The sequence below is a fragment of the Cherax quadricarinatus genome, chromosome 14 (genome assembly GCF_038502225.1).
Source record: "Cherax quadricarinatus isolate ZL_2023a chromosome 14, ASM3850222v1, whole genome shotgun sequence".
Classification (NCBI taxonomy): domain Eukaryota; kingdom Metazoa; phylum Arthropoda; class Malacostraca; order Decapoda; family Parastacidae; genus Cherax; species Cherax quadricarinatus.
Genome location: NC_091305.1, coordinates 50,462,937 through 50,476,817, shown reverse-complemented (window position 1 = coordinate 50,476,817; position 13,881 = coordinate 50,462,937). Strand labels below are relative to the sequence as shown.

The 13,881-nt window shown below is 40.7% G+C and overlaps 1 protein-coding gene across 12 annotated transcripts in view; it reads left to right on the top strand.

Moving 5' to 3' along the window:
• The window catches only part of LOC128698394 (adenylate cyclase type 1), a 1,819,232-nt gene that overhangs the window by 859,740 nt on the left and 945,611 nt on the right, over positions 1–13,881 (top strand). For 8 of the 12 annotated variants that reach the window (XM_070085006.1, XM_070085008.1, XM_070085012.1 and 5 more), the window contains one exon: positions 2,753–2,791. The exons of the other annotated variants lie outside the window; for them this stretch is intronic. In XM_070085006.1, coding sequence (XP_069941107.1) covers positions 2,753–2,791 — 39 coding nt within the window. The remainder of the gene's footprint in view (positions 1–2,752; positions 2,792–13,881) is intronic. 12 annotated transcript variants of the gene reach the window in all.

Here is a 13,881-nt window from a genome sequence, read left to right as displayed (position 1 = left end):
TCTGTAATTATTTCAATGGGTTTTCTCTCTTTGATTTGTTTCTAGTTGAACTCTGGCTCATTAAAGCTCACTTTTCTGAAAGACCTGCTACTGCATCAGAGGTCCTTGGGATCAACCTGAAATATGCCACAAGTATTTCCAGCCTCTTGTAGCCCAGTACAGTCTTATACATGTACATATACACAAATGTACTGAATTGAGCCTCCATTGCCTTCACTCAATCATTGTAGTTCTAATGTTGTAGTGTTAAGTGTCACCTGAGGCATGTACACTTGCCCACTACCAATTGGTACTCACAAACACCACAACTAGGAGAAGTGGCAGAACTCTGAGTTTCTCTTCAGTTTTTTTACTGACAAGCCCTGGAGAGTCTACTAGGAATCATACCACCAGCACCCAGAAATAGAAGCAGCTGTTAAGTAGAAGTGGTAAAACAAATTAAACAAACTACAGTTGGAGCCTGAAGAGGGAAAGGGGGGTTTCATCGGACACCTGAAGATTGTGCCAGAAATAGCGCAGAGGGGGATCTTCATACTGGAGAAGGAGCACATGAATAATAATGTCTGTTAGAGAGTCCCAGCTGCTGTGGCTACAGGCATGCAGGTTGTTTCAAACTGCCTCATTTTAGGGGGTCATTCTACAGCTGACCAGAGAGACACAGGGGAGCCACCTCCCCTGGGAAGCATTCAGAGTTCATTCCTGAGGATGAGTTCAGAGTTTACTAGGATACAGTTCTCACATGGCTAGCCATTAATGCTGTGGATGGGGGCAGGTAGATTAGGCATCATCACCAGAATATCATGAGGTACAGTAGAACCTCATTACACATTAAAAAAGTCAAATAATTTTATTAAAATTTCTGATTGTGTAAAAAATAGTGAAGTTTTTGACACCATACGTTGTTGATGTTTCTAATGATCTAGAAATGTATGTCATGTACTCACATCTTAAATAAAAACTTACTAAGGCCCAGGGAAGTTAGTGTTTGAAGCAGTATACAAGCATTGTCTATTCCTTGCAGAGACAGAGAAAACAAAGATGGCTAATATGTGAGCAATAACTGCTATAAATTGAACATGCAATCTTATCTGTATAAAATATGAAAAAAAAAAAAGTAGCTAGAATGACTTTTACTCTACCTTAAATTCTTTGTTTCTCTTGTATGTGCATGTAGAAGTATTTGGAGATGGTTATGTAACTGAATTGTGCAGTAGACAAATGTGGGTCATCTGTTATATTAGCTAAAGCCATTCATATATTTCACTATACAATTTTCTCATTTAAAATAGTGTGACAAGGAAGAATTTTATCATGCCTTAAGTTACTTGTTTTCTTGTTTGTTGATAAAGAAGTGTTTGGAGATGGTTATGTGACTGAATGGTGGGCAGGTGCATGTCATCTGTTTATGGTTAATCAGCCTACAGCTATGGGTCAGTCAGTAGTGGTTATAAGGGTCACTATAGCATATGTCATGTTGAGCCAGAGTCAACAGCCAACTTTCCCCAGGCCATCTAAATCTCTGATCAGTCAAGTTCTCATGCCTGAGTCACCTTTTTGAAAGTTATGGCATGTAAACTCAAGTAAAATGCAAAATAGAATATTAATTTTTTCAATATTAATGTGAATAGTATTCTAGTAAAAATATGATACATTGGCAATCACTGTGAGACAAGACTGGTAGCCAGTAGAAAAATTCTCTATATATAGAGAAGATGGAAGTACAGGTATTGAGACAATAGAAAGAGGTTGACCACTGTAACCAGGTGGGTACCCCAGGTGGCCCCTGTGTACCATAACATGAGATCAGTGATAGGCGAGTAGAGGGTGAAGACTAAACTGATCACAATAGTACTTATAACATTGAAATTGGGCTATGAGAAGTTATATAGGGAATTGGTTATGGCATATTCCAGGTGGACATCTCAAGGTCCCAACAGCAGAAACAATTTTAATTCTCGTGCTCAGGACTTCATACATGTCTTTTTTTAATTTATCATGGATTTACAAGTTTATTCTCTGTTCAGTATATACAGTATTGTCTTTATAGATTTACTCTGTTAAATATAAATTTGCATATGAAATAAGGTTTTGACACGCATTTTGTTATCTTGCTTTCACAATTCTTCTCTTGTTTGTGGGTTGGGTTGGTTCTGCATAAATTATAAGTTTTTATTTTCTGCAATGCAATTTTGTGTTATGGTTTGCATGACCTCTTTTTTCTTTGCCAAAAATGTACAATCCTTATCAAAACAAAATTAATTTTATTAAATGATAGAAAATATTAAACCAGCAGTAAGATGACATAAAATTAATATTCAGTTTATAAATTAATTATGTACATATAATGTTCTGCATTTATAAATTAATATTGGAAATTTATTCATGCATTGTACATTTCTGTAATGATAACTTCTTTATTGTATCTTGCATTATATCTCCTTAATAATTCATAACAATTTTATTTTCTGTTCTAGTTTAAAATCACCTAAATTTAAATGTTTTAATATTGCTGGATAGTCAACAGCATATATACAAAAATTTGTCTAGTATGTAAAACCATTTTTATAATATAGTTCTATTGAATGGAATACATCAGTTCTCAAGAAATTAGTCTAGTGTTTGCAGAATTGATCTCAATCTATAATTTTAAAAAATCTTGGCTTTTCAATAGCCACTTTTGTCTATTATTTATAAATTTGAGTTGTGTTTTGTATAACTACCAAACATGATTATATTAATTCTTTTATCTTAGAATCAACTTCAGGTCAACAGCAGAACTCTACAAAACTAGGTAACTGCTTGACCTGGTTGTCATATATAACAGTATATATATATCTATTTATATGGCAGGAAAATATTCCAGAATTGAATAGTCAGCTTCATGGAGAAATCATAAGTATTCGGTATTAAAATGTTTGTAAGTTTTCAGTGGTAAAAGCAATCCTTAAAAAAAACTATTTGACTATCTCTGGAACATTTTACATATTTAAAAAATTTACTACAGTCACTAAACCTGTTATGGTGCTGTGGTAAACATTTACCACAGTCATCACACTTGGTTGTGGTGCTGTGGTAAACATTTACCACAGTCATCACACTTGGTTGTGGTGCTGTGGTAAACATTTACCACAGTCATCACACTTGGTTGTGGTGCTGTGGTAAACATTTACCACAGTCATCACACTTGGTTGTGGTGCTGTGGTAAACATTTGCCACAGTCATCGCACTTGGTTGTGGTGCTGTGGTAAACATTTACCAGTTATTGCACTTGTTTATCGTGCTGTGGTGAATATTTACCATAGTCACTACACTTGGTTGTTGTGCTATTGTAAACATTTACCACAGTCCCTGCACTTGTTTGTGGTGCTGTGGTAAAGATGTGGGCATTAGTTATTTTTAAACTTCAGTTTGATTCCTTTATATACTATACTGTAGCTATCAAGTCAGAGTTTTATGTTATTGCAAACCTCAGAATTTGATGTACAGTATTTGTATGTTATTCAACCTTAACTGAGAGGCAGCAACAATGAGGTCTGATGGTGTCAAGACTGTAAGGGAAGGAGTGAGAGATTAGGAAGTGTAACCATGATGTGTGAACTTCATAGTAATTAACCCTCAAACTGCAGCAAATACATCCTATATGGACAGCTGGTTATGGCATATATACTATCGGGATACTACTGGTATGATTTAGATGGCTGAAGAAGTGTTGTTGAGGTGGTTTGGACATTTAGAGTGAATGGTGCAGAACAGGAAGAGCAGAGGGTGTATAAATCAGAGTGGAAGGAAGGAGGGGTGGGGGTCATCCCAAGACTACAATTATAAGTATACAGTGGAACTCTGGCTTTTGTACTTAATCCTTTCCAGGTCAGTCTACATCTGAAACATATGAACACCGAATTAATATTTCCCATAAATAATGTAAATACAATTAGTCCGTTCCAGACACCCAAAAATATTAACAGAAAATACATTTTTTAAAGAATAACTATAGTTTTACATACAGAAAACAATGAGAAATAAATATAAATGACTAATTTTAATGATAAATGAACATTACATACCTATGGACATAAATGGTATAAAATACTGACAAAATGGAAATATAAACACATATGCAGTATAATGTGATCCTTTATTTACAACGTTTCACCCACGCAGTGGGCTTTATCAAGTCACAAACAGATCTACCTGGATGAAACATATGTTCAAGTTTATTCTCTATAAGGGTTACAATGTGGGGTTTACAGGTTTTGGGTATTGTGTGGTTTACATGTTATAAAATACTAATTACAGAGGGGGCCACTAGCCTAGCCTGGCTAGGCATTTCGGGCAGACTTAGATTAATTCTTAACATTAAATCCTTACAGATTATGGTATTAAGGCTAAGTGACTACATCATAATTTATGAGTTTAGCAATGTGAATGCTTTTGTTTTGGCACAATACAAAGTGTCTATATGGGAGTATCATAGGCAAACTTATGACTAGTTAAGATTTATTATTTTAAGATTAAGATTAGTATTTCTGGGTTTATAGTCAGTGGGTGAGTGAGTGTAATTGTGAACCACCAGGTGGTTATCATGTAGTTAGTTGTCGTGGTGTATCAGGGAGATAAGATGTTTTCTAACTGTAGTTTTGAAAGTGATGAATGTGTCTGCAGTTCTAGAGTTTTCAGGTAAGGTGTTCCAGATTTTAGGTCCTTTGAAATACATTGAATTTTTGTAAAGGTTTAGTCGAACGCAGGGAATGTCATAGAGATGTTTGTGTCTGGTGTTATGCCTGTGGATCCTGTCACAACTATCAAAAAAGCATTTTAGGCCAAGGTTAATATTGGAATTTAAGGTTCTGTAGATATAGATTGCACAGTAGTAAGTGTGGATGTTCTGAACAGGGAGTAAGTTTAGATCTATAAAGAGTTGGGGGGGTGTATTGCCAGGGATGGGATTTAGTGATTATTCTTACTGCAGCTTTTTGTTGGGTTATTATTGGCTTTAGGTGTGTTGCTGCAGTTGAACCCCAAGCATAGATAGCATAGGTGAGGTATGGATATATAAGTGAATGGTATAGTGTGAGAAGGGCAGTTTGCGGCACGTAGTATCATATCTTGGAGAGGATCCCCACCGTTTTGGATACTTTTTTTGTTATGTGTTGGATATGGGTACTGAAATTTAGGTTGTTGTCGAGGTATAGGCCAAGGAATTTGCCCTCATTATGTCTGGCACTTAGAGTGTTGTAGATCTTAATGTTAAGTTGCACAACACCTGCTCTTCTACCAAACATAATATAGTAGGTTTTTGCCAGTGTTAAATGTAAGTTTATTGGCTGTCATCCAAGTCGATATTTTGAGCAGCTCCTTGTTAACAATATTGTTGAGGGCGGCAAGATTAGGGTGGGAGATGACATAAGTCGTGTCGTCAGCAAAGAGAATGGGTTTCAGGTGTTGGGATATGTTTGGAAGATCATTGATGTAAATGAGGAAGAGCAGGGGTCCAAGGACACTTCCCTGCGGAACTCCAGTATCAAGTGGCCATATTAATGAGGCTGTGTCTTTAATGGTGACATACTGATACCTATTAGAAAGGTAGGATTTAAAATATGCAAGCGCATGGCCTCTTATACCATAGTGGTCAAGTTTGTGGAGTAGGATGCCATGGTCTACTGTGTCAAATGCTTTTCTTAGGTCAAGAAAAATTCCTAGTGGATATTCCTTATTTTCCAATGCTGTGTAAAGCAGGTCTAGCGTTTTTATAATTGCATCATTAGTGCTTTTATTTTTCCTGAATCCAAATTGGCAGGGGTTGAGTATGTTTTGTGATGTTATAAATGAATATAGTCTCCTGTGCACGAGTTTCTCGAAGATTTTGGATAGCAATGGTAAATTTGATATTGGCCTATAGTTGCTTACGTCTGTAGGGTCACCACCTTTATGTATTGGTGTAACCCTTGCTGTCTTGAGTAGTGTCGGGAAAGTGCTAGTTTCTAGTGACTTGTTAAAAAGTAATGTAATAGCATGCAAAAGGGCAAGGGCTGCTCGCTTGTACAATAATGGTGGGACGTGAGACAGATTCCCCAAGTTATTTTTAAGTGACTTTATGATCGCGGTGAGTATATATAGGATGAGAATGCTGGGTCAGGTGGAGAAAGCTGCATATGACAGTCTTCCGAGTAGAGTGACAGAGTCTAAAGACTTGGGTAGCTTTTAAAAGAGATTGGATAAGTATATTAGTAGACCTTCTGCAGTGTTCCTTGATCCGTGTGTTCTTATGTGGGATAGCAATGAAGAAGTTTCTTGGCAAGAGATTCAGCTATGTTATAGAAGCCATTGTTCAGGTTGAAGTTGTTGGATATACAGATAAGTGATGATTCCAGGATTCTTCGGTATTGAGTGTTGTCTTCTCTGGCGATAAGTCTTGCATTTCTGTAGTTGATTAAATGGTTGTGTGAATTTTGGTGTTGAACACAGGCATTCCTTGGATCGTCAGATCTGCCTGCGTACTGGTGTTTTGAAATACGTGTTTGGAGGCTTCTGGATGTTTTGCCAACATATACTTTGCTGCAGTCATTACAAGGGATTGTGTATACCCCTGCAGAGGATTGAAGCTTGTCCTGTCTATTACTGGTAATGTCCTTGATGGTGGTGGATGTGGAGGTAGATACTTGGAATGAGGTTTTGGAAAAGATGTTGGAAACATGTTTGGCAATGGAGTTGGTGGGGAGGACTATGTATCTCTAATCTGCAGTGTCTTCTCTGGGTGTGTTGAAGATGTTTAATGCCCGTCATCTGCATTGTCTGATGAAGTGACGAGGATAGTGAAGTTTGGAAAATACTTGTTCAATTATAGTGCATTCTTCCTGAAGGAACTCATTGCTGCAGATTCTGAGTGCTCACAGGAAAAGCCTATAATTACACTGCATTTAGTTTTGGTGTCATGGTGAGAGTAGAAGTGGAGAAGATCGTGTTGGTTGGTAGGTTTTCGATAGACTTTAAAATAAAGTTCATGGTCAGCTTTGCAGAGAAAAACATCAAGGAAAGGAAGAGTGTTGTCGACTTCTTCACACTTGAAGACGAAGTCGAGAACACTCTTCCTTTCCTTGATGTTCTTCTCTGCAAAGCTGACCATGAACTTTGTTTTAAAGTCCATTGAAAACCTACCAACCAACATAATCTTCTCCACTTCTACTCTCACAACAGCACTAAAACTAAACGTGGTGTAATTATAGGCTTTTTTCTGTGTGCACTCAGAAGAAGAAGTCGACAACACTCTTCCTTTCCTTGATGCTCTTCTCTGCAAAGCTGACCATGAACTTTGTTTTAAAGTCTTTCAAAAACCTACCAACCAACACAATCTTCTCCACTTCTACTTTCACCACAACACCAAAACTAAATGTGGTGTAATTATAGGCTTTTTCCTGTGCGCACTCAGAATGCACTATAATTGAACAAGTATTTTCCAAACTTCACTACCCTCGTCACTTCATCAGACAATGCAGACGACAGGCATTAAACATCTTCAACACACCCAGAGAAGACACTGCCGAGAAGAGATACATAGTTCTCCCCACCAACTCCATTGCCAAATACGTTTCCAACATCTTTTCCAAAACCTCATTCCAAGTACTCATCTACCTCCACATCCACCACCATCAAGGACATTACCAGTAATAGATAGGACAAGCTTCAATCCTCTGCAGGGGTATACACAATCCCTTGTAATGACTGCAGCAAATTATATATTGGCGAAACATCCAGAGATCTCTGCACGCTTATTTCAGAGCACCAGTACGCAGGCAGATATGACGATCCAGGGAATGCCTGTGTTCAACACCGAAATTCACACAACCATTTAATCAACTACAGAAATTCAAGACTTATCTCCAGAGAAGACAACACTCAGTACTGAAGAATCCTTAATCATGAAGGTTAAGACACTTGTGCAACATCTGGCTATCTTTATTGTAAACGTTTCGCCATCCAGTGGCTTTATCAATACAATTTCTTGGATATAATTAGAAAACAGAAGAACTATATACAAAAGATGAGGTAATCAGTCCCTCAGCCTTGGAGGTGGTGTTTACAACACCGTGGTTGTAGAGATTCTGAAGCACAGGTAAACAAGCAAGCAAGCAAGCAAGTGCAGGTAAGATCCCAATGGGATGAGCGGGGAAGACGGGACAGACGAAGAATAGTGCTGGAGAGGAGTGTTCTTAGTCGTAGAAATAGAGCCAGGGCTTGACCCAGCAGCTAAGGCGATCGTGGGACAGACTTGGAGAAAAAACGGGAAGAGAGCAAGCTGTGTATGCAACAGTCTCGTGGTAGGTGAGGTCTTTGAGTCTTGAGAGCTGGAAGTTTCCAGGTCGCAGGAGAGGGCAGGCAGGTAGGACCATCAGAGGGCAGCAGACATGTGGGAGGTTATTTTAGTAGGTGAGGAGGCAGGTTTGCAGTGGAGCCATTTGCCCTCTGATGGTCCTACCTGCCTGCCCTCTCCTGCGACCTGGAAACTTCCAGCTCTCAAGACTCAAAGACCTCACCTACCACGAGACTGTTGCATACACAGCTTGCTCTCTTCCCGTTTTTTCTCCAAGTCTGTCCCACGATCGCCTTAGCTGCTGGGTCAAGCCCTTGCTCTATTTCTACGACTAAGAACACTCCTCTCCAGCGCTATTCTTCGTCTGTCCCGTCTTCCCCGCTCATCCCATTGGGATCTTACCTGCACTTGCTTGCTTGCTTGTTTACCTGTGCTTCAGAATCTCTACAACCACGGTGTTGTAAACACCACCTCCAAGGCTGAGGGACTGATTACCTCATCTTTTGTATATAGTTCTTCTGTTTTGTAATTATATCCAAGAAATTGTATTGATAAAGCCACTGGATGGCGAAACGTTTACAATAAAGATAACCAGATGTTGCACAAGTGTCTTAACTTTCATCTTGTCGGTATTGTATACCTGTCTTGCACAATCCTTAATCATCACTTATCTGTACATCCAACAACTTCAACCAGAACAACGGCTTCTGCAACATAGCTGAACCTCTTGCCAAGAAACTTCTTCATCACTATCCCACATAAGAACATAAGAATCAAGGAACGCTGCAGGTCTACTCATATACCTATCCACTCTCTTTTAAAAGCTACCCAAGTTTTTAGACTCTGTCACTCTACTTAGAAGATTGTCACATGCAGCTTTCTCCACCTGACCCAGCATTCTCATCCTATTAATACTCACATATGTTTCACCCAGGTAGATCTGTTCGTGACTTGATAAAGCCCACTGCGTGGGTGAAACGCTATTAGTAAAGGATCACATTATACTGCGTATGTTTATGTTTCCATTACATACCTTTATTGAAGACTCTTGTTGGCTAAACATATACCACTCATATTATTCTACAATCTCTTTCTTGAATTTTATCATGTTTTTCACCTTCTTTACCATAGAGCTAGTACTAGGAACTTTCTTTGGACCCTTGGTGACTTATTTCACAGTCACAACCAATAAACAAGGACAAAAATTGTGAAATGTTTTGGATGAATGCTCACTCAACCAGTGACAGAGCCAGACTGGTGGCATCCCAGGCGGGCAGACATGTCCGATACGTACGATTTCCAGATGAAGGTATGAAATTTGGACCAAAACTTAGCCCAAAAAAGTGTTCTAATTCCGAATTATAAGATATGTGGACCATACGAAAACTGGAGTTCCACTGTACAGTGGACCCTCGCCTAACGAACGCATCACATAATGTTAAATCCGCCTAATGAAGCATTTGAGTGTAAAAATTTTGGCCCACTTGACGATAAAAAACTCGCCCAACTTGATTCCTCCCAAACCTGTCTGTCCAGCCTGAGCGCTTCAGCTGCCTTGCCATCATTGTTTACAAGCCAGAGTAGATGGTTGCATGCATACATTCGATACATTTTGTATTATTCCATTGTTAATAGTGCTTGTAACTGCTAAATAAGCCACCATGGGCCCAAAGAAAGCTTCTAGTGCCAGCCCTGTGGTAAAAAGGGTGATAAATACTATCATACAGCAGTCAGGTGTTGCTGCACCACGGTCAGCTGTTGCTGCATCAGTCTGCTGCACCACCATCAGCTGTTGCTGCACCACAGTCAGCTGTTGCTGAACTACTGTCAGCTGCTGCTGCACCATGGTGAACTGCTGCTGCACCACAGTCAGCTGTTGCTGAACCACAGTGAGCTGCTCCTGCACCACAGTCAGCTGCTGCTGCACCACGGTCAGCTGCTGCTGCACCAATGTCAGCTGCTGCTGCACCACAGTCAGCTGCTGCTGTGCCACAGTCAGCTGTTGCTGCACCACCATCAGCTGTTGCTGCACCACAGTCAGCTGTTGCTGGACCAGTCAGCTGTTGCTGCACCATGATCAGCTGCTGCTGCACCATGGTCAACTGCTGCTGCACCACAGTCAGCTGTTGCTGAACCACTGTCAGCTGCTGCTGCACCACAGTGAGCTGCTGCTGCACCACAGTCAGCTACTGCTGCTCCACGGTCAGCTGCTGCTGCTCCACGGTCAGCTGCTGCTGCACCACTGTTAGCTGTTTCTGACCAGCATGACTCGTCCTGAACCTGTCCATCCAGCCCTGCCGTCATTGTTTACAAGCCAGGGTGGCCGGTTGCATGCATACATTCGATACATTTTGTATTATTCCATTGTTTATAGTGCTTGTAACTGCTAAATAAGCCACCATGGGCCCAAAGAAAGCTTCTAGTGCCAACCCTGTGGTAAAAAGGGTGAGAAATACTATCGTTCCACAGTCAGCTGCTGCTGCACCACCGTCAGCTGTTGCTGGACCAGTCAGCTGTTGCTGGACCAGTCAGCTGTTGCTGCACTACAGTCAACTGTTGCTGGACCAGTCAGCTGTTGCTGGATCAGTCAGCTGATGCTGCACCACAGTCAGCTGTTGCTGGACCAGTCAGCTGTTGCTGGATCAGTCAGCTGCTGCTGCACCACAGTCAGCTGTTGCTGCACCACCATCAGCTGTACTACTCAAAGATGTGGAGAGAGTGTTGTTGGTGTGGCTTAACGTGAAACAATTACCAAGAAACGATTAACCCCAGAGGGTTAGCCACCCAGGATAACCCAAGAAAGCCAGTGCATCATTGAAGACTGTAACTTATTTCCATTGGGGTCCTTAATCTTGTCCCCCAGGATGTGACCCACAACAGTCAACTTACACCCAGGTGAACAGGAAAAAATGCCTGGAGCTAGTGCTCATATTGGTGAATTTAAGGCCAGCAAAGGTTGGTTTGAGAGATTTAAGAATTGTAGTGGCATACACAGTGTGATAAGGCATGGCGAAGCTGAAAAATTCATCCCCCAACAAGTGTTCAATTTTGACGAAATGCCTGTTCTGAAAGAAAATCCCAAACAGGACCTACATTACTCAGGAGGAAAAGGCACTCCTAGGACACAAGCCTATGAAAGACAGGCTAACTCTCATGTTTTGTTGTAATGTTAGTGGGGATTGCAAAGTGAAGTCTTTACTGGTGTATCACTCTGAAAATCCCAGTGTTCAAGAAAAAGTGTCTCATCACTCATCAATACTCTTCAATAAAGGTAAGTGTCATTTTAACATTTATTTATGTAGTTATTGTGCATGTCTTATTGTTTTCTTTGTGGGGAAATGTATATTTCATGAAAAAAAAAAAAAAAATTTTAACACTTTTGGCTGTCTGGAACAGATTAATTGGATTTCCATTATTTCTTATGGGGAAAATTAACTCGGCTAACGATAATTTCGGCTAACAATGAGCTCTCAGGAACGGATTAATATAGTTAGGCGAGGGTCCACTGTACTACCAAAAATATAAATTCAAATACAAATATTTACTCCTGGAAGCCCTCAGTTACAAGTAAAATATGAATGGAAAAACTGCACATACAAATAAAATATAAAAAATCTTCAAGTACAAATCAAATATGAGTCTTCAAGTATAAATTAATTTCAATTAGTACATATAATTATAGAGGTGTTCTACCATAATCTCCTCTTCAAGGGGGACTCCTTGGCATGGGGAAGAGGCTCTTGGTCTGAGGAATTAGACTGTCGATCTCCTTCCTCAGACCGAACCTAATTACCCCCCAATCCCCCCTTCCCTATCCCATCCTCCCCTTTTTCCTTTCCTCCTCCTCCTCCCCACCCCTCCCTTTTGCCCTTCCTCTTTTTGGCCTTTGGGATTTTTCCCACAGGTGTGCTAGTTCCTAGGTAGGGGAAAGGGTACCGGGGTCCATCCCATTCCGTTGAGGTTCAATTCAATTCAATTCAATTCAAAGTTTATTCTCTATAAGGATTACAATGCTGAGTTTACAGAATTTGGTTATTGTGTGGTTTACATGTAGTAAAATAATAATTACAGAGTGTACCACTAGAACACCTAGCACGGCTAGGCATTTCAGGCAGACTTTGATTAATTCTTAAATTTAAAATATTACAAATTATGAGGTAAGTTGGTATTATGGCTAAGTGACTAAATACTAGTTTGTGAGTTTAGCAATGTGAATGCTTTTGTTTTGGCACAGTACATAGTTTCAGTATTGGAGTATCACAGGCCAACTTATGACTAGTTAGGATTCATTATTTTAAGATTGAGATTGATATTTCTGTTTATGGTCAAATGGGTGAGTGAGTGTAAGTGGCAGTGGCGTAGTTTTCCGTGGAATCTGGATCGCCTGGGGATGTCCAGATCCCACTCCGGTATCCCGGAGGGTGGCTTTAGGTGTCTTTCGGTGTCTTTCGGGTGATGGGTGAATCTCTGGAAGCCACCTTTCGGATTCCGGGGGTGGTGGGTGAAGGAGGTATGCTTTGTGGTGGATATCCGGCCGCTCTCTCTTTTGTCCACCGAGGTAGCTCGGCAGATGTGAGGTTGCTATCCCGGATTGCTGGTTTACTGGCATGAAGGGTAGGGTATAGCACGGGTTCCATGCTGCATCTGCGCTACTTGCGGTGCTGAGGTCCTCTTGGGCACGGAGGGAGATTTCTGGCCCTTTCATTCCTCCTAGGAACTATCCCTCCCCGGTCCCCCCTTGTTTTATTCTTTTTTTTATTTTTATTTTCTTCTTTCTTTTTTTTTCTTAAAAACAAAAAGAAAGAGGTAACCCAACCATGGAGTCCCAAATCCATGACCCCACTACCCCCGGGCCCCTTATTGTTACCGCACCCCGTTCTGACCTCGCCTCGTCTTTTGGACACTCCTAAGGCCCCTGTACCTCTAGCTGGTGCTGTTTCGTCACCCGCTTCAGGTGCCGGGGTTTCAACTGACTCCTTCGATTTGTCTGACCTCCGCTCTCCTTTGACTATGCTTCCGGCCTCTCCCTGTACGGTGCGGCACTTTTTGAATCGCCAGCCCATCCCACGTCGGACCAACTCTGGTCCCACTTATAAACGCCAACGACAATCTCCTGATGATGTTACTTTGTTACCTTCCCATTCTACTCAGAAAAGACCGACACGTCATGCACTCCCTCTCCACACTCAATTTCAGACCACACAATGGACTAAATTCTTTACTTTAAGACCGACTTCTTCTACTGCCTATCTTTCTGACCATAGTATTGGCAAAGCGCTCCTACGCCACGTAGGTAGAGATATTTCCTTTCATGCTCTTAAGAGTGGTATGCGCATCATCACAGTCCAGAATTCTACCCAAGCTCATGATCTTTCTCTTCTTTCACATATCGATACTATTCCTATCACTATCGATAAACATCATTCCCTCAATTCTTGTAGTGGTACTGTTATTCTGCCCCATACCATAGTCCAACATAATTTCCAGACATGTGGCAATGACATTCTCATACAGCTGGAACTCCCAATTCTCAAGGTAGACACTTACAGTGGACCCCCGCATAGCGACCTTAA